The 19,514-nt window shown below is 58.3% G+C and overlaps 1 protein-coding gene across 4 annotated transcripts in view; it reads right to left on the reverse strand.

The window, feature by feature from the left end:
* The window catches only part of RASGRF1 (Ras protein specific guanine nucleotide releasing factor 1), a 35,232-nt gene that overhangs the window by 2,962 nt on the left and 12,756 nt on the right, over window positions 1-19,514 (reverse strand). The window contains exons 4-27 of one of the 4 annotated variants that reach the window (XM_027688361.1): window positions 18,425-18,517; window positions 17,100-17,353; window positions 16,729-16,808; window positions 16,158-16,351; window positions 15,647-15,756; window positions 14,830-14,948; window positions 14,244-14,404; window positions 13,358-13,421; window positions 12,498-12,634; window positions 11,323-11,405; window positions 10,448-10,657; window positions 9,572-9,942; window positions 9,129-9,254; window positions 8,833-9,003; window positions 8,349-8,461; window positions 7,548-7,660; window positions 6,847-6,907; window positions 5,476-5,579; window positions 5,054-5,138; window positions 4,586-4,783; window positions 3,461-3,540; window positions 2,691-2,808; window positions 2,360-2,428; window positions 694-1,040 (exon numbers count right to left, since the gene is read on the reverse strand). In XM_027688361.1, coding sequence (XP_027544162.1) covers window positions 948-1,040; window positions 2,360-2,428; window positions 2,691-2,808; window positions 3,461-3,540; window positions 4,586-4,783; window positions 5,054-5,138; window positions 5,476-5,579; window positions 6,847-6,907; window positions 7,548-7,660; window positions 8,349-8,461; window positions 8,833-9,003; window positions 9,129-9,254; window positions 9,572-9,942; window positions 10,448-10,657; window positions 11,323-11,405; window positions 12,498-12,634; window positions 13,358-13,421; window positions 14,244-14,404; window positions 14,830-14,948; window positions 15,647-15,756; window positions 16,158-16,351; window positions 16,729-16,808; window positions 17,100-17,353; window positions 18,425-18,517 — 3,207 coding nt within the window. In that variant the 3' untranslated portion in view covers window positions 694-947. Of the gene's footprint in view, window positions 1-693; window positions 1,041-2,359; window positions 2,429-2,690; window positions 2,809-3,460; window positions 3,541-4,585; window positions 4,784-5,053; window positions 5,139-5,439; window positions 5,580-6,846; window positions 6,908-7,547; window positions 7,661-8,348; window positions 8,462-8,832; window positions 9,004-9,128; window positions 9,255-9,571; window positions 9,943-10,447; window positions 10,697-11,322; window positions 11,406-12,497; window positions 12,635-13,357; window positions 13,422-14,243; window positions 14,405-14,829; window positions 14,949-15,646; window positions 15,757-16,157; window positions 16,352-16,728; window positions 16,809-17,099; window positions 17,354-18,424; window positions 18,518-19,514 lie in introns of those variants that run through there. The other 3 variants (XM_027688360.1, XM_027688359.1, XM_027688362.1) reach the window with 3 other exon arrangements.

Raw genomic sequence — 19,514 nt, forward strand, 5'->3', positions numbered from 1 at the left:
TAGAATAGATTTATTAGCAAGAGGTAATCAGGAAACATATATTTTTACAAAAAAAATGGAAATATTATTTTTTTTTCCCAAACGAGCTGTAAGTTGAAATAGTTTTAGGGCTTGAAAGAGAATTCCCATACCACGAGGTATTGCTTACAGCAAGTATTGTGTGAGTGGAGCATGCCTGCCACTGCCGGGGAACCGTGTCAGGGACTGTACAATGTAAAAAACCCAGGTACTATTCACAGAATAAGCACTACATTACTATATCCTGCTAGCGGGTGGTTAGCCAGGATTACAGTAGATGTAATAAAAACACTCGTCATCTCTAACTCTACGTCATGGTACTCAGAGTGGGCACAAGGGTACGGATCTACAGCATATCAACAGGAGCTGGATGCAGCGAGGAGAGGCAAGGGGATGCTTCCATCTTCCTGACTTCGGAGGGACCGGGACAGCAGCCAGGGCCCCCCATGCCCGGCCAGCGTGGGGGTGGCACACACAGAGAGGGCAGCTCACACCGAGGGACAACCTTTAATGTGTTCCCTTCTCCGCCTTACAGAGTTTGCTGTCGGATGTCACTGCTGGCGCCATCCAAGCGAGAGGTGGTCCGTGCTGCCCCAGAGCCCCGTGGGGACACAGACACTCACCTGCCCCACAGGGACGCAGGGCTCACCTGCCCCACAGGGACGCAGGGCTCACCTGCCCAACCGCCAGCCCCCTCAGGAGGAACAAATGACAAAAATAACATCATCGAAAAGAACCCGGGACTCCAGCGAAGTGTCAATGCGTGAAACCTTAACCAGTGCGGGAAATCCTACGCGAGGTCTAGTGCGGCCTGGGATGGGGGCGGATTGCTCGGAGAAGCACAGATTTGGGAGTCACTCCAGGGCGTCCAACGGAACAACGGGTATGTACAGTATGGTATAGCGAGTGTACACGAGCGGCCCCCGCGCTCAGGAAGGCAGTTTGGGCTCTATTCGCAGAGAAGCTTCGTAAAGGGTTTCCTCGTCCATCACAAACGACTGGTCCAGCAGGTACTGCGTCACCTGGGAAAGGAGTGGGGCCGTTAACGGGCTGGGAGACCACAAACCCTGGTAACTGAGGCACCCAAACCCCTGATAAGTGGGGCACCCACACCCTGGTAACTGCCGGCCCGTGTAAGTGGGGAGCCACGTTCCTGCTGCAGGAACGCTGCAGACGTGGCAGGACCTCTGCTCCATCTGCTCCCATTTCCTGGCAGCATTTTCCCAAATTGCTTTTTGGCCCTGTTAGCAGCTGGTAGTGAAGAGAGGCACAGGCCAAAGAGACAAGGTGCTGTGTGTGGGTTCAGAGCTGTCCAGTGTGAGGAGCAGCCAGCAGCAGAGTCTTTGCTTGAGAAGCGTCAGCAGCAGAGACGGGGCTTCATCCCATCGCCCACAAAAGCATTTAGGAGCTTCCATACAGCTGAATCCCACCTCCACAGGGAGACAGGGTGATGTGTGGCCATGCACAGCACCACCTGCACTGCCCCTCCCTGCTGTGCTCAGCTTGGCTGCTTTCACACAGGATTTCGGGGCAACAGGCTGCTTTCACAGACACCGGTCTTCCTCCTGAGGAGGACAGGCTGGGAGGAGGCAGAGAGTACCTGGGGTGCCTAGCTGGGAAAAGGCTGCAGCATGAGCCCAGCCCTGGGCAGGTACCGACTGTGCAGAGGGCAGGGCTGATGCTGCAGGGGTTCAAACCACAGTCTGCAGCTCCCCAGCCCAGCAGGGGCTGTGATCCAGAGGGAATCGAGCTGCTCCTGCCACTGCACATGGACACCGGTGTCACTGGAGGGTGGTTTGGCCCAGCCTGACCACCCTGGGAGGGTTTCAGGAGGATTTACTGGTTTTGGAGAAAGTGGAAACCCCCAGCACCCAGCCTGCTTCCGGGGTGGCTCCGCGGTGCTGCGGCAGAGGAAGTGTGAGGGCGGCTGAGACCTTTCAGCTCATCACATGTTGGGGGCCACCATGAGGCAGAGGCCACCTGGCCCTGGCTGTGGGGGTGGTGGGACACACTCTGCTCTGTAGGGAGGGGTGCTGCTCCTAAATAGCTGTTTCTCAGCATGTGCAGGGTGCAGCCCTGGAGCACTCAGGCCATCGGTCACGCTGCCCACTCAGCTGTCAGTGCCTTAGCAATTCCTCCTGGCAGCAGCCAGGGGGGCACAGGGGAGCCTGATGGAGCACCAAGAGTCACCCTCCATCCCCTGCCCCGCTGCCGACAGCCTCCAGCCAGGCACAGCCATCGCTCCAGCTTGGAGCTGCCAGGAATTGCAGGCTTGGACACTGTGATGGGAGAAGGAGACGAGGAGCAGAGGGAGCACACGGCTCCAGGGACAGGGCCGTACCTTAGGCTGGTGCTCGATCTTGTAGGAGGTTTGCTGGAACTGGCGGATCTCCCTTATGATGTGTGAGATCTGTGTGGGGATGAAACACAGAAGGCATTCATGGCTCAGCCATCGCCCTTGGCACCGTCCCAGCACCCAGGAGGGCCAGAGCACACAGAACAGCACGATGCAGAGGGCCTTTTTTTCTCTTCCAGACACCAGGAACAACCCAAGGTGTGCGCACGGGACACATGTGGCTGCCTGGTGCTGTGCAGGTGACAGCTGAGGAGACACAGACCTGGCCACCCCTGGCTGGCCCTGCACACCCAGGCCAGCAGGGCTGGGGACTCACCATCCTCATTTTGGAGAAGTTCACCAGGCCATCCTCAGTGTAGTTCGGGGTCCCCTCCTCGATGAACGCCAGGTCAGTCAGGTACATGCCCAGGTAAGGGACACACGGAGGGTCACAACTTTGGGGGCAGACCAGAAAGAAATGAGGAAGAAAATCGCCTTACCCAGGGGCTTTGGAGGGGAGGGACGGGGGGCCCTCAGAGTTAGCAGAGTCTCTCTAATATAGGAAGGCTCTCTCCAGGAGGGCTGCTGGTCTCCTGGGCCTCACCCCTGCTGGCTGAGCAGGACAAGCAGGACCTGTAGCCGTGCCCCTCACAAAGCCATGGGATGCAGAAGATGAGCTCTGAGCAGCTTTGACAGAGCAGCTTTGGAAGACTTTTGGAAGCTTCCCCAGGCAACCTGTCCTAGTGGAAGGTGTCCCTGCCCATGTCAGGGGGTTGCAATTTTAAGGTCCCTCCCAATTCAAACCATTCCATAATTCCATGATTCTATGATAGTGATGGGGAAAAATGTTCCCTAGTGCCTGGCAGTGATTTGCCCCTTTGCAGTCCCTTTTACTCCCATTTTTCCACACTGCTGCTCAAGGGAGCAGCTCACTCCTGGGAACCACTTTGCCAGCCACTGTGCTGGCTCAACAGGACATGCTTTAGTGCAGGCTCTGCAATGCTCCTGTGAGCAGAGCCCCAGCCACAGGTGGGGGGGCAGGTGGGATCCAGGTCCCCCCACACCATGGACCCTGGGCTGGCAGGAGGAGAATCACTATTCACTCACTTTTTCAGGGCCTCCCTCAGGTTCTTGAACCTGCCCTCCGAAGACACCAGCTTCTGCAGCTTATCGATCAGAGCCTTCGTCTGCAAGAAACCCACAGTGCTGCTCGGAGATGCCCTGGAATATCCCCCCCATCCCTGCAGCCTGCGGAGCCACAGGGTCACTCCCAGCCTGCCCTGCCCGGGGCACATCCCCCCATCCAGCTGTTCCTACTCCCTCACAGGTACAACTGTGCCCTGGCTGTCACACCTGGCTCCTGGTGACACCCAGAGGAGCCGAGTGAGCACCTGATAGCAAAGATCCTCCAGCAATATTGAAGTCAGGCTGTGCACTCACTTCCTCCCCCTGCTCCCACCTCTGTCCTTGCCAGCGCCTGTTTCATTCATAGGTTTATTATTTTACAGGCAAAGCGACTGTTCCTGGCTGAGAGGAGCCCACAGCAATGCTGACTTGGCAGCCCTGGGCTCCATCCAGCCCCACACCGGGCAGGTACCAGCTATTCCTGTACCAGGTACCTCAAACAGGAATTCATCCTGTTCATCCAGAACTGGTCTGAGGAGCCCAGAAAACCAGTTAAAGGATGTCTGTGTGTGTGTACAGGCACAGGGGCTCTCTGGGAAAGGTTTAACTGTGCATCTGACCCGCAGGGTGGGGCCGATCTCATCTCACAGGTAACAAGCAATGGGACAAGAGCAAAGAAGTTGTGCCAGGGGAGGTTCAGGTTGGAAATTGGGAAAATTTCTTCACAGAAAAGGGTTGTCCAGCCCTGGCACAGGCTGCCCAGGGTACTGGTGGAGTCACCATCCCTGGGGGGATTTAACAAACACATGGATGTGGCACCTGGGGACATGGGTTAGTGGTGGCCTTGGCAGCGCTGAGGGAATGGTTGGACTTGATGACCTCAGAGGGCTTTTCCAACCCAAACAATTCTGTGACTCCACAAATAAACCCAATAGCAAGGCAGGGTCTGAGCTGCTTGCACACCACCTCCCTCCTGGAAAAGACCTAAAAAACCTTCCTTCATTTTCTAACTCTTTTTCGATGCCCATGACTTGTGCTGCCCCAACACCACCCCACCCACCCCACCAAACCCCTCCACCTCCCCAGGAGGGGTCACCCTGTGCCCACCTGCTTGGAGACCTTGAGCCAGGTTTTCTTGAGGCGGAAGATGGCACTGCGGTTGAGGGAGGAGGTGATCTCCAGCACGGCGTTGTAGTTGTGCAGGCAGCGGCAGATGTCGGCCACCGCCACCCACTTCTCGATGGCGCTCACCCGCGCGTTGATCTCCTCGTTCCGGATGATCTCCGACGCGATCAGGTTACTGACCTTGGGGAGACACAGGGCCCAGCCCGAGCATTAGGATGGTTCTGGACACAGCTCTGTGCCCTCCAGCCTCACAGCAGTTTTTAAAAGATTTCCCTGCACGGCAGCAGTCCCAGAAGGAGCAACTGCACCAGATGTGCCACCTGCAGCGGAGCCCTGAGAAAGGTGACATCTGTGGGAGCAGGTAAACCCTGCACACCCCAGGCCCTGGGGCAGGTGGGCTGTTCTGCCTCCCTGCTGGCCATCCCTCCACCCCGCTGCAGCTGCCCTTACGTCATTGAAGTGTTTTGTGTTCTTCATGATGTACGGAGTCCTCTCATTCTTCTCCAGCTTCATCCAGCCTTGCCCGAAGAACTCTCTGCAAATGACAGTGTTTAGATCAAATTCTATTTCCCGTTTTTATGGGATGCCCAAGCCCTGCAAGCTCCACTGCACCCTCACAGGATGGAGATCCTAGGACCTTTGCCCCCCACGCTGCTGAGAGGGACCACATGGATACAGCTGAAAGTTTGATGGACATGGGAGGATCTCCCCGAGCCAGTCACCTTGGGGGCTCTGGCAGAGAAGCCACAGTATCAGGACTCAACTGGCAAAACCTGGGAAGGCTTTGCACCCTCTGGGGTTAGCCCAGCCAGACTGGCTGTGGGACCCTGGGTGACCAGAGCAGCTCTTCCTGACCCACAGGGATCACTCACTCGTAAGGGATCTTCTTGAAGATCAGGTGATCCAGCAGTGTCAGCTGTTCCGCAATTTCCAGGGCCGAGTGGTTTTCAAATGGTTCTGCTTTGACCCCCTCGGCCTGCGGGACAGAGGAACAATGAGGCTCACTGGCAAGACCCCTAATATGTCACCCAGGGTGACAGCGAGAGCCTGTCCTCCACCAGTCACAGAGATATCACTTTAGAGCTGGTCCTGGATACATGGCTCAGTCCAGCACCCAACAAACTCCACAGTCGCTCCACAAACAGCTGGAACAAGGCCAGTAACATTCCCCACAACACTTCCATCTCCCTCCGGCTTCTGGAAAAGGATCAGCCACTAAAGAGCTGGAACAAACAAACCCCACCAACCTCCTGGCCAAATAAACCCCAAACAGCCCTGGCAACACAGAAGAAGCCTCCAAGATCAACACTCAGCCCTTCTCCACAGCCCATTGCACAATCCCTCCTGGCTGTGGGAAGGGAGTTGCGAAAGCTCCAGGGAGCAAACACCAGCCAAGGGTCAGCATGATGCACACCCCAGGCTCACGAGGAGGGGCCAGGGAACCTGCAGCCCCCTCACCCCAGTGTGCACCCCAAAAACCAGGGTGCCCCTGTGTCCCCACTGTGCCTTTGACCGCAGGTCGCTGCTGCTCAGCCTGAGGGGCAGAGCAAAACCCTCCAGGTTTGTTTGTCTTCTCTTCAAAGGAAGTTTCCAGCACCTGCAGTTACAGGTAACAGCTCAAGCAAACCCCAGGAGGGACTAATCCCCCCAGAGCCATTGGCAGAGCCAAGGGTCAGAATCTCGGGTGTTTCAGCCGCACCAGGCAGGTTTCAAGTGGCTCTTGGGTTTTTCTGGGAACAGACTTTGTTTTCTTTGCAATGCAGGAAGGCAGCAAGTGCTCTGCAGCCACCAAGAAGGTTTTCAATCCGTGGCACATTCCCAGGGCTCTGCTCCCAGGGGAGCAACACTGATGCCAGCTGAGCCAGTGCCTGTCACTTGGATCTGGAGCAGGTTTGGGGATGCAGAGGACACAGTGGGAACCCTGGGGCTTTCCTGTGTCCCTTGGGCAGGCACTGCCGGCAGCGGGAAGGTGTCTCCATGCCCTCTCCAGCCATCCTGCTGACTGCAGGAGGACTAACGTGCCAGTGAGCTGGTTAGTGTTGCCTCTGCCTGTAACACATCCAGCTGTGCTCACAGCTGGCCCCTCCCCAGAAAATCTTCCCCTACTTTGCAGCTGCAGCCCCAGACACTGGGCTTGGAGACTCCGTCTCTCCTTGGGTGTCCTGGAGCACCAGGATCTTTTATCTGTTCCCCTTCCACCACCATGAGCACAGGGAGGGAGGAAGGAAAGGGAGGGTATTTACCATATGCACAACCTCCTCCAGGGTTATCTGGTTGTCTCCTGGATCCTCCTGTGTCAAGGTCCTATGGCAGGAAAAGACAGTATTACTCTGGCTGGGAAAGCACCAGACCCCACAGCTCCGAAGGTGCTGCACAGCTCTGGGGGTTTGCAGGGACGAAACACTCAGCATGTGCTTCGTAAGAACCTTCTGAGTCCCATTTTGAAAAGGAAAACACTCCTTAACCGAGGCCACATGGCCCCTTCTGTCACAGTCACAGAACATTCTGAGCTGGAAGGGACCCACAAGGATCATGATGTGTGTGTCAGCCCTGCAGCAGGACACGGTGCCCTGGCTCTAGCACTGGGTAGTCAGAACTGCCCTGCTCATTGCAGGAGCCCAGGGTCCCTGGCCATGAGAGCCACAGTGCCATCCCAGTACCCGACAGCAGGAAGGGCCATGTGCTCATGGGGTTCAACATCACACCTCAGCCACGCACGACAGGCGGTCACACCTCGCCCATGGGCGCCCGTCAGGTCTCAATGGCTGGATGCAGCCAGCACCACCCATCCTCCTCCTCCTCCTCCTCCTCCCTGGCATCTCCCAAGCCCCTGACACAGCCCCTCCTGGCGCCCTCATGCCTGCTGTGATCCCAGGTGAGAGCAGGAATAACAAGAACCTGGCACAGGGTCCAGGAAGAGCCACCTCCCACCCCAGCCCTTCACCTTATGATGTTGGCAGCTGCTTTCCTCTCCTGGGTCAGGAGCTCAGGGTCATGGATGACCTCCTCCAGGAAGCCAATCACCCGGAACTTCAGCTCCTCGTTGGTCTCAAAGTCCTGCCAAGGCCAGCACAGCCTCAGTGTTAATGTGCTGGGAGTGACACTGGCTGTGGGCAGGGGTTGCCTCTTCCTGGCAAAATCCCAGCAAATGGGAACTGGCCAGGAAGGCACTGGGCTCACTCTGTACCATTGCATCAGCATCACCCAGCCTGGCAGAGTCATGGGGCTTCCCAGTGAGAACCAGTACGGCACCACTCCCAGTGCCCCCAGTCACCAGTGCAGGGAGGGACAATGACAGCAGGGAAAGCGCCCAGTGCCTGAACCCTGACCCCAAACTTAGCCCCCCAACAGGCACCAAACCCAGAGACTCCCCTTCTCCCAGGCCCAGCTGGGGGCAATGGCAGATCCAGCTCCCCTCCCCTGCACCCCGACGTGCAAACTGGGACCCGATGTCTGGCCCCCCACTGAGGCTCCCAGCTCCCCACCCCTGCCCACAGCCACTCCTTTGCCTCATGAAAACAGAAGTGCCAGTTGCCTTCCCAGCTGGAGCCTGGCTGAGCCACCCAGCACTCAGCCGAATTTCCACTTGAGGGAAGGAGGGAGAGAAGGAGGTGAGGAGGGAGAGAGGGACGTGAGGAGGGAGAGAGGGACGTGAGGAGGGAGAGAGGGACGTGAAGAGGGAGAGAGGGACGTGAAGAGGGAGAGAGGGACATGAAGAGGGAGAGAGGGAGGCCCCACCACCCACCTGCGAGTGTTTGGAGACCCAGTGCCGCAGCACGTTGAGGACACGGTTGGTGGCCGCTCTCCGGATCACGAACTCCTTGTCCCCGTTCCGCTGGTCCGTGGGGAAGCCTGAAACTGCCAACAGCCCCTTAGCACAGGGCAGGCCCCTCGGGAATGGCTCAGGGCTGCTGGAGGGCTGCCAGGAGGAGAATCCTCCCTTCCCGAGCACCCCTGAGCTGCTCCGTGCCAGGGAGCAGCAGGACAGCTGGGGCCACCTGCCCTCAGGTGCGATGGTTGAGGTGCCCGTACCCTGCACGTCCCTTGGGCAGCTCTGTGCCCAGGCACCTGGGACACGGCCTGGAGCGGGCACGCACTGGGCTGGGGGGGCTCTGGGCTCCCCCGACGGGGCTGCTCCTGGCCAGGGAGCTCCTGGCGGGAAACCCAACTGCGAGCCCTGGAAATGGGTATCCCAAAAATGTGTTCCCGCTGCCTCGGGGGGCAGGTACCTGCACTGGCCAGGGACATCCTGCGGTACTTCTCCTTGGTGGGGGTGCCCTCGTTGGCCCCCGCCGTGGCGATGGCGAAGGCGGAGGTGGCAGACAGGGCGCTGCGGGTGCTGTCCAGGTCCCGGCAGGATGTCATGACCACGCCGTTGTTGTAGGAAAACAGCGAGAAATCTGGGGGAGGAGAAATCCAACACCACTGCGGGCACCGCTGCTGCCCAGACAGGCTCCCCCCACGCACCAGCCCCACAACGCGTGGGCAACCCCCGGGTCAGAACAGGCCTTGGCTCCCCTGTTACCTGATGAATTTTTGCACTTGATGGACTTGGGAGTTGTCGGAGATTTTGTTGGGGAAGTTTCAGCTTCGGCTTCATCACTGTGATTGGGATCTGTGTCTGACTCTTCCCTGACAGACACCTCTGAGCCTGGGAGGAACAGGGAACCCCTTTACCACCCGCTGGACACAAATGCAGCCACATTTTAGCTCTTCCAGGTTTTCCTGAAGTCTGACCCATTCCAGCTGGGGATGCAGCCAACACATATGAGAAAGGTACAGAGTCCCGCGGTTACTCTGGGATTTTTTGGGATGGGTTTTTTCTTTGAGGTTAGGGGATTTTGGGTGGTTTGTTTGTTTCATTATTACAAATTAGTGAGTTTTCAGGAGGCAGGAGCTCTCCGTGCATGCACCCAAACTGGCCTCCCTGGGCAGGAGCCCCTCGCCCTTAAACCCACAGCGACTCACTTTGCTTGCCCGGCAGTGACTCCTCTTGCTTTTCCGAGGCCACTTCTCCTTCATCCGGGATTTTATTGGGATAGCTACTGGACACGTACAGTTTGTTGATGTCCAGGGTGGTCTTGCTGAAGGGGGCCATGGAGGAGTACATGCTGGCGTAGCCGTTGGAGGAGCAGCTCAGTGCCGCCAGGTCCAGTGCCTTGCCCCCCGTGATGATGGGGATGTTGAGGGACAGCTTCCTGCGGCGGCTGGGGGACGAGGTCTTGGTGATGGACAGCGGGGGGGGTGAGGAGAACTTGCGGTTGGCTCTGGGGGACTTGGGGGGCTCCCCGTACAGCAGCTTGTTGTTCTGGCTGTTTGCAAACAGGAGCTCCAGGGACCTTGGAGGACAGACAGGGAGAGGCTGAGCTGGCACCCGCCCTGCCCAGGAGCTCGTGGGGATCCCCTGCTGTGGCACTGGGGCCCGGGGGCATCCCCCCAGGTACAGCAGAGCTGGCATGAGCCCCTCGCCACCCTGCACCGCCCTCCTGGGACGGGGGAGAGCTTGGGTTCATCTCCTTCCCCAGTGTGGGGGTATCACAGCTCACGGGGAGGAGGTGACACAGCCCCAGGGTGGCACCAGGGCTGGGCAGGTCTGGGGCACAGAGAATGCAGACAGGGGATGGAGCAATGCCACAGTCCCCCCAGACCCCACTGCTCCTTCAGGGACAGGACAGATCCTGGGGCAGCACCAGGGTCAGGGTGCAGAGACTGACTGGGGACAGAGAGGGGACGCGGAGCGGAGGCAGCCCCTGCACAGACCCCGCACCCCTGCACAGACCCCACACCCCTGCGGGCATGGGCCGGGTGCCAGGGCAGCACTGCAGCGATGCCCCACGGCCTCACCGTGCCGGGATGGCACTGATCGGCTTCTTGTAGATGGTGATGAGCTTGTCAAGGACGACAAGGGCGGTGGTGAAGACGCGGTAGGAGTGCAGGAAGGTGTTGAGGAAGTCGATGCTCAGGAAGCGCAGGTCCGTCAGCCTCTCCAGCAGCCGCTCCACGCTGGCATAGCGGATCTGCAGGACCTTGCAGGAATTCATCGTTTTACTGAACCTAATGTCAACATCATCACAATACAAGCTGGCATCAGACCTGCAGAGAAACAAGATATCTGTGGTTCCAGCCGGGAATGAAACCAAGAGACCACAGAAATGGGCACAGGAAGGAGCCTTGTTCACACAGGGTTGTCCCTGTGGAAAACACAGGCAGGAATGCTCCCAGGGGACAATCTGGAAACCCACACACCAGAAAGGGTAGAAATGCTGCAGAGTGCTCAGCAGGCAGAGGGATGTGGATGGACCGTTCCAAGGCACACACGAACCAAGCCCTTCCCAGGCCTGGCAGCAGCAAGGGCAGCTGACGTGGCAGGAGGACACCCAGCACTGCCCCATCCCACAGGCAGGGACCAGCCCACCTCATGCCAACACCTCCCATCACAGACCAGGGCAGCCCCTGCACCCCAGGGACAGCAGCCCCCATACCCCTCTCTTCTGGTACTTTCACCCTTCTTTACTACTATTATTTTTCTCTAAGCTCTCCCCTTTGACATTCTCACCTCCCCGAGCACATCCCACACAAACCCCTCAGCAGCTGTTTAATGCTCCTGATCACCACACTGGAGACAGCCCATGGAGCACACAGGGAGGCTGCAGGGGTCCTGGGGCTCCTGACCACTCCAGCTGCCACTGGAGCTGTGTCCTGGCCCTGTCTGCACTCACTTGATCATCTGGGGGACAGTGACCTTGGAGTTCTCCTCGAAGGCGTTCATCATCAGGCCGTTGCAGCGGATGTTGTCCACGCACTGCAAGAGACACAGGTGGGTGGTGTGGGGAAAGCTGGAGGTTGGCCTCATCCAAACCAGACATATCCCTGCTCACTGCATCTCCCATGTCCGACAGAAGAGTGGGGCTGGGGCTGCACTGCTGGGAAGGGCAGGAGCTTCTTCCTGAGGACAGGGCTGCGTGGCCACGGTCCTGCCTCCCTGTGCTGGGGGAGCGTCACCCAGAGCTGTCCTTGAGCTCTCCCAGAGGGACCCAGCCTGGCTCCAGGTGTGCCAGCAGTCACAAAGCCATTGCCAGGGCTGCCATTCTTGCTCCCAGGGATGAAGCTGGAATGAAGCTCCGGACGCTCTCAGGGGCAGACCCAGCGAGAGGCAGGTCCCTGCAGGGACCCCTGTGCAGGCAGGACTGGGCTGGGAGCCACCACCTCCCTGCCAGGGGCCAGCCCAGCCCCTGCCCACGGCTCTCCTTGTGGGCTGATGCTCAGCAAGGGGATGCAGGCAAGGACATGGCACAGCAGAGGTGGCAGGGGCCAATCCCTACTGAACCAGGAACTCTGCTCTTCCTCCCACCTGGAAGAAATATCTTCAGGGTCATTTGCATGAAGCAGGTGGAAATTGTACCACGTGTTGGAGTCAGAGGAGGAACCCACAGCTCCAATTGAGATTTGCAGGAGAGCTCTGATGGGACAGACCCTGCTGTGGCTGTGTCACCTTCCTCCTCCCACCTCTTCTTCCTCCTCCTCCAGCCACCAGACACCACAACAGTAATGGCCAGGCTCTGGGTGCCCAGTCAGCCCTCAGGAGCCCCTCTGCTCTCCCTGGGTGGGTGCCCAGGGCTCAGTGCTTCACCTGAGCAAGACCCCAGCTCATGGCAGGTCCCAACACCCCAACGGTGCCAGGAAAGCTCCTGGGGTACAAACCCGGCCCCAGGGCAGGCAGTGGGACCGTGGCCACCCAGCAAACCTCAGGCATTAATCTGTGTGCCCAAAGCAACGCTGCAGCCCAGCAGAGACCAGCCAAGCCGGGTTCAGGGATCAGCCAAGCAGGGATCCCATGGCAGCTCCTCATCCTGAGGACTCCACACCCCAACGACCCCTCCCTGCTGGCTCCTACCTGGCTGATGTCACTGGTCCATGCTGCCTTCTCCTGCCTGGATGAGGCCACAAGGATGACTGTGAAAGATGAGGAATCTTTTGGCTCCACCACGATTTTGAAGTCAAGGTGGTCGATGTCTTGTCCTGATGTTTTGGCTTTCGAACAGAAAAATTCACATACAGTGATTGGGAAAGGCTTTCCCACCCCCTCTCCTCCCACATGGGCTTTAGTCAGGTTTTAAGGAGAGTTTATTTGGGTTTTTGCAGGTTGTTGGCTACCCCAGGACAGTTGGACCTGTGTCAGTGTGTGTCTGCTTGGTTCACAGTAAATAATTAACCTAATTAAACCTCAGTCATGTCTTCATTGAGTCTACTGGCATCTGAATTTGCTCCAGCTCTGCCACAGCTGGGTTTATGCCATGTGGACAGATGGTGGGAACATCCAGAAGGACCCCAGACCCCTGATGGGACACTGGCAGTGCTGCCCACACTGCCACCATCCCCAGCTGGGGAAGCGCCCCTGTCACCTCCCCAGCCCCCCCATGGGGTGACCACACTGTCAAACCCCAAATCACTGACAGTGCATGGCAGGAGACGCTGCTGTGCTGGTGGCACCAGTTGTGCCAGTGGCCTCAGCAAAGGGGGTCCCGGGGCAGTTGTGACCTCGCCTGTGGGGATGTCTGTCTGCTCAGCCCCCACTGGGAGATGCACAAGCCCAAACCCCCTCCCCACTCCCAGCAGTGGGGTGAGCAGGGCCCTGGGCACGTCCCCAGGGTGACCTACAGGGTGACCTGCAGGGTGACCCGCAGGGTGACCTGCAGCGTGACCCACAGGGTGACCTGCAGCGTGACCCACAGGGTGACCCACAGGGTGACCTACCGTCCTCGTCGGTGCTCTCGGGCTCCTCCACCAGCGTGCAGTCGATGAGCGAGATGACACCATTCTGGGGGCAGGAGGGGGGTCAGCAGGGGGACCCCCTGCAGCACTGGGGGAACCCCCAGACCCAGAACCCCATCACAGCCCCCCACCCAGGGGCAGGAGTCAAGGTTCAGGAGGGTGGGGGTTCCCCCATCCTCATTCCCCACCCCAGGGATGGGGACAGGTAGATGCCCCTGGGAGGGCACACACAGCCCCTACCCAGCACAGTGCCTGCTTTCACTGGGAAAAAAAGCTGTTTTTCCCTGCCCGCTGGGATCTCTGCGTTTTCCTTGTCGAACTGATCAACTAATTTGTTTATAAATTATTTAATAGAAGCTTTAAATTTAATTTTCCCAAAGTCTGTTGTTGTAATTATCAGCTCTTTGCCACGGACTGTAATTCTTCAAACTGATAATTTAATGCCAGTAATGAGCAATTTCTGTAAGATTCTTGCTCAATTAACTGCCAAACTTCCCCAAATAAACACAGGAGCCCTGGGAGCACCCGGAGGAGCCGGGAGCGATATGGACAGCCCGGGCTGTAACTCCAGTTTCTCCGGAATAGATTGTCAAGGTTTCTGCTGCAGATCAGGGTAAATTCTTTTATCAGGATCCTGTAGTTTCTCGTCTCTCCTGTGACTCAGCTCTGACAAGAACCATGTGAAATAAGTCTGGGTGCCCCCCACTCCCAGCCCGGCACCCCCGGGGGCTGCCCCAGGGGAGGGCAAGGTTGTCCCTGGCCCCCAGTGTCACCAAGAGCCCGGCCAGCTTGGACATCTGCCCCCTCCCCATGCCCAGGGAGCAGCAGCACCACCAGCCCCTTCCCGGTGTCCCCGCAGCCCCCTGACCTTGGTGAGGTGCAGCTTTCCCCCGGAGCCGCGGGTGCAGATGATGAGGTGCTTGGAGAAGAGGAAGCACTGGCGCTCGCCCTCCTTCCGCAGGGACAGGGAGCCCAGCCGGCCCCGCGTGATCTTCCCCTTCTCCGACATGGGCACCTGGATGAGGGACCCTGCGGAGGGGCCGCTCCCGTCAGCGCTGCGGGCACGGCCCGGGAGGGACAGCCCCGAGCACCGGCTGGGACCGGGTTATGGGCCCCAGCACGGAGGTGGGCACCAGCATGGGGGTGGGCACCAGCACGGCCCCCAGCCCACCCCTGCACCCACACCACAGGGTGTTCTGCCAGGGCCGAGCAGCTTCCCTGGCAGGGGAACCAGTAACAGCCAAAATGCACCTTCTAAGCCCTGATGCAGAAAAATGCAGCACCAGAACTGACTGAGAGTGCCAAAACTGCCTGAACATGAGGCACTTCGGGGCAGAGAAAACTCAGAGTTGAGCTGTATTTTTAAATTTCGTAGCCCACCGGAGCGCACAGAGGGACGGGGACGTGGGGCTCCCGGTACCACAGAGGGGAGGGACACTGGTGCTGACACAGACCTTGTCTGACGAAGGTCTGGCTGGTGTCCAGAAGGATCTCACACCCCTCGATGATCATCCTCTCTATCGCCAGGTTTTTCCGAATATTTTCAGTCTCGCTCACTTCATCATGCATTATCCTGAAGGAGGGAGAGGAGAAAATGGGAGCTGGGATAGGATCTGCACGAGTTTTCCAGTGGATCCCTTTGGACTCGAGTAAGTGTCACGTGGTGGGACTGCACCAGGTAAGACCAAAACGAAAGATATACCCAGGGAATTATGGGAGTATCCACCCAGACAGGGCTGGGAGCTCCAGAGGCAACCTGCACATCCACCCAGATGTGCCTCCAGGCTGGTAAATATAGAAACCAGTGTGCTTGGAAATCACAAAATTAAGATTTAGGGCAGACAGACCCCCCGCCAGTCAGCAGCCCCCTCCAATAATCCCTGCTCCTTGAAGAGCAGGAACAGGGATGGAAACTGTTTACAGGACTTGAAGAGAGCTGATGGATTTGGCACCAACACCCAGAACACTCCGGTCCGTGGGCTGGGGAAGGAGAGGATCAAAAATGGGGAATTACGGCCAATTCTCAAGTGCTCATGTGGAGATCCCAGAGGCAGTCGGTGCCTTCCTGCAGGGCAGCCCCACCAGTTCCACCAGCCCTGGAGAGAGGACAGAACTAGACCCTTGGAGACCTCCCAGCCCTCCAAACCCCTCACTTCATCATGCAGGAGCCTGGAAAAGGCAGCCCCTGCCCAGAAGCAGCCAGGAGCCATCTCACCTGCCCCAGGGATGGATGAGGGCAGGAGGGCAGGGCACGGCAGCGGCAGCTCTCACCTGGACAGCTCTTCCAGCTTGGACTTGGCGTAATCCAGGCTGTTCCTCTCCACGTGCTCGTGGGGGGTGTGAGCCAGCAGCTCATGCAGAGTCAGGATGTACCGGGGGATCTGCGGCACAGGGGGCAGAGTGGGGGGTCAGGGGGGCCCACCCTGGACTGCTCCCAGTGCCACCGAGGGCACCATGGCCAGGGACACTCTGAGCTAGGAGGTTAAAGCTTCAAAGCTCCTCATGCCAAAGCTGAATGAAGAAGGGAATGGCATGGGGCTGTGCCCAGGACCCTGCTCTCCTCTGTCCCTGTCCCAGAGGTGTGGGGCAGCTTCACACAGCATCCTTCCACAGCACCAGTGATAGCCCAGGAGAAATGTGGGACCGCCAGGGTCCATCCCCAGGGTATTTTCATCCAGGCTTTGCCTCCGCACCATGCAATACCAGCTGTGGGGATGGGGTTTGCACTATTCATCCTATTCCCCTGGGCATCCCTGGGGGGGAATCCAGTGCCAGCAGTCACCTGGAACATGGGGTAGGTGAGGAAAGTCTCCAGGGTCCTCTCCTCGCAGTCGGGCTTGGCCTCGTAGTGCTTGAGCAGCTTGTCGAAGTCGCGGTTCTGCTTGCAGTGGGCCAGGATCTGCAGGCTGTACTGGTGGTTCCGCACGAACTCCTGGTAGATGTTCAGCATGGGCAGCAGGATGTCGAACAGGTCGGCTGAGAGCAGAGCAGGGGGAGGTGGGTGGGATGCTCAGGCCTCAGCACAGCCCCCCAGCCCCCCCAGATCCCACCCAGAGCACCCCCCGGGTCTCCTGCTCCTTGCATCACACCCAGCTCTGCCCAGTTTGGGTTTAAAGAGGGTCTAATGGGACACAGAGATGCTCTCCAGCATCAGCCTCCCTGTGAGGTGTCCAGCCCTCCATCCCACCACCTGGCAGAACCAGGAATGCAGGAATTGGGGTGCTCTGGGGTTTTTTACTCTGTGACCAACGTGACCAAGCAACAACATGCTGTGCAATGTGTTTTCCTGCTGATTGGCAAATGCCTGTTGCGTTGCAGGAGGAGGAAGAGGAGGAGGAGGCAGTGGCACTCACCCAGCACCAGCGTGGGCCAGCTGGAGATCCGTGCCTTCAGGCCTTGGTAAAAGATTTGGTGCAAAAACATGATGGTTTCGCTGAAAGAGGAACCGAGACAGGACTGAGCCAAAACAAGAACAGACGGGTGAACAAGTGGCAAATAACGAGGATTTAGAAAAAGCCCCAGCCCAGGGGGAGCAGGGCAGCCCTCAAGCCAGCTGCAGGGGGCTGCACAACAGGGTGCAGAGGGTCCCTGCAGGCACAGGGAAGGCGGAACTGCAGGCTCCTGGGGACCACCCGGCACGAGAACCTCAGTGCCCAGGGAGGGCAGCAGGTGCCTGGAGCTCCTGAGATGCCGCAGAGCTCCTGGAGCCCAGGATGGAGCTCACCTGTTGAGGAAAATGCTGCTGACGTCATCATGCGTGATGGGTGGCTTCTTGGAGCTGGCAGCCATCCGCAGGGGCCGCAGGAAGTTGTTGACAAGGATGTGGAGCTGCTGGACGTACTCGGCCTCGGCCTCCAGCATGCTGAACACCACCTGGTTCCTCTTGCGCATGCTGTCGGCGTGTGGGGACCTGATGTAGTCCTGGATGATGGTTTTCCACTTCCTCCGGCACAGCCAGCCCCGCAGGAAGCTCTGCACCTGAGGGGAGCAGTGCCTGGGAGTTATGGACAGGGCTGGGGGCCAGGCAGGGACCCCCACTCGGCACGGGGCAGCCGGGAGGTTCCCTGGCTCCACACCAAAGTCAGTGTTCTTGTGTCTCCTCCTGGTGCTGCTCTGAACCCTCCAGGCTGGGAATCCAACAATAACTCATTTAAATCCCTGGCACAGGTTGCCCAGAGAAGCTGTGGCTGCCCCTGGATCCCTGGAAGTGTCCAAGGCCAGATTGGACGGGGCTTGGAGCAACCTGGGCTAGTGGAAGGTGTCCCTGCCCATGGCAGGGGGTTGGAAGGAGATGATCTTTAAGGTCCCTTCCCACTCAAACCACTCCGTGATTCCATGACTAAAAATGCACTTTCTTATTGCAGACAATGTCCCCTTTTCCCTTTTCCCCTCTCCAGGAATGGATGCAGGACTCCTACAGAAGCAAAGATCCCATTTAATTCCTGACCTCCCAGACACAGCCACAATGCCAAGCACTGTCCTGCAGGGAGCTCAGCCCTACCCAGAACCCCCAGTTGCCCGGTGAACTGGGGCACCAAACCCCCCCCAAGCCAGCGTCTGGGCACCCAAACATGCAGAGATGCACCCAGAAAATGTTCTGACTCTTCCTCATGTAACTGGGCACCCACAGCACGTCCCACTCCATGCCCGGTACTCCAGGCCCCATGTGCAGCAACTGCCTCTGCCCCACACACGGGGTTTGACCCCTCATCCCCTGCATGAGACAGCAGGTGTCTGGGCCAGTCTGTGGCTCCCTGTGGGAATGCTGCTGGGGTGATGGCTTTGCCTTTGCCAAAATAAAAGCTGTGACCACGACCATGGGAGGGGGAGATGTCAGAGGTGGTGCAGGAGCCAGCACGAGAAGAAACGCCTCGTGCATCCAGAGAACACCAGGAGTGCCCCACCAACAGATGGGCTCCCAGTTGGGCAGGACACATTTTCCTCCTAAAAAGCCCTGTTGGCAAAGGCACCTTCTCAGACACTTCTGCCAGCCCCCCCATGGAGCACGTCTGCTGGGACCCTCCGAGTGCAGCCCTCACCACCACCCACCTTCTTGATCTTCTTGATGTCGCTGTCGTCATCGCTGGGCGCGCTGCTCTGGCTGGCCTGGATGCGCTCGTGGTCCTTGAGCAGGGAGGCGATCTGTGGGCACAGGGGTGAGCGCCCGCCCGGCACGGCCTGCCCAGGACAGCCCGGGCTGCCACCGTGCTGGGGCACAGCATGAGCCTCTGCCTCAGTGACAGACACAGGGACGCATCGTGCTGGTTCTGCCTTAATGGGAATCCCAAACTCACAGAATCACAGAATCCTTTAGGATGGAAAAGCCCTCTGAGATCATCGAGTCCAATCCTTCCCCAGCGCCGCCAAGGCCACCACTAACCCACGTCCCCAAGTGCCACACCCACACAGTTTTTAAATCCCTCCAGGGATGGGGACTCGATTGAAGTGGATGAAGCAGATGAACAAACCTGGCAGAGCTCTCAGGGCACCACTGACTCCTCAGCACCCCCAGCACCCCAAACACACCACTGGGACCGGGACCTGGAAATCCTGCCCGCTGCCCAACCCAAACCCCACCCCTGTTTCCTGAAAGAGCCTTCGCAGCGAGTCAATAAACACAACTTGGAGAGAAAATGGCAGAAAAGTCTCGAGCATTTGCACCCCAAGTCGTGCAGGTGGGAGCAGCTCCCCCGGCCACACTTCCCGCACCCGTGGGATCGGAGCCACCAGCTCCCAGCTTTGGTTTCACTGTTTCTCCCTGTACTTTCTCTCCCTCCTCTGCTCGTTGCGTGTCCCGGCCCCCACGGCCAAAACCGCTTGGAAAGTGACAGGGAAAGGCAAGAAAGCAGCACATGTGCCATCCAGAACGTGGGAAATTGGGAAAATGTGATCTGAATTTTGATTTTATAGAAAAGAAGTAAGAAAACAACTTGGAAAGATGACTTTCCTGCGGAGAAAAAGTCCCATTTCAGAGAGAAATGAGGAACAAAGGTGGGTTTTGCTGGACTGCTTGGAAAAAGCAGGAACATGCTGAAGGTGGTGGCCATGGGCTCACGGTCACTGATCCAGCTCCTACACAGCTCCACCCATTTCACCCCATTTCATTATATGGGATCAGATTTTAGAGGAGATTTTAGAG

Source organism: Neopelma chrysocephalum, unplaced genomic scaffold (genome assembly GCF_003984885.1).
Source record: "Neopelma chrysocephalum unplaced genomic scaffold, ASM398488v2 Primary Assembly neopelma1_75, whole genome shotgun sequence".
In the NCBI taxonomy this organism is placed as follows: domain Eukaryota; kingdom Metazoa; phylum Chordata; class Aves; order Passeriformes; family Pipridae; genus Neopelma; species Neopelma chrysocephalum.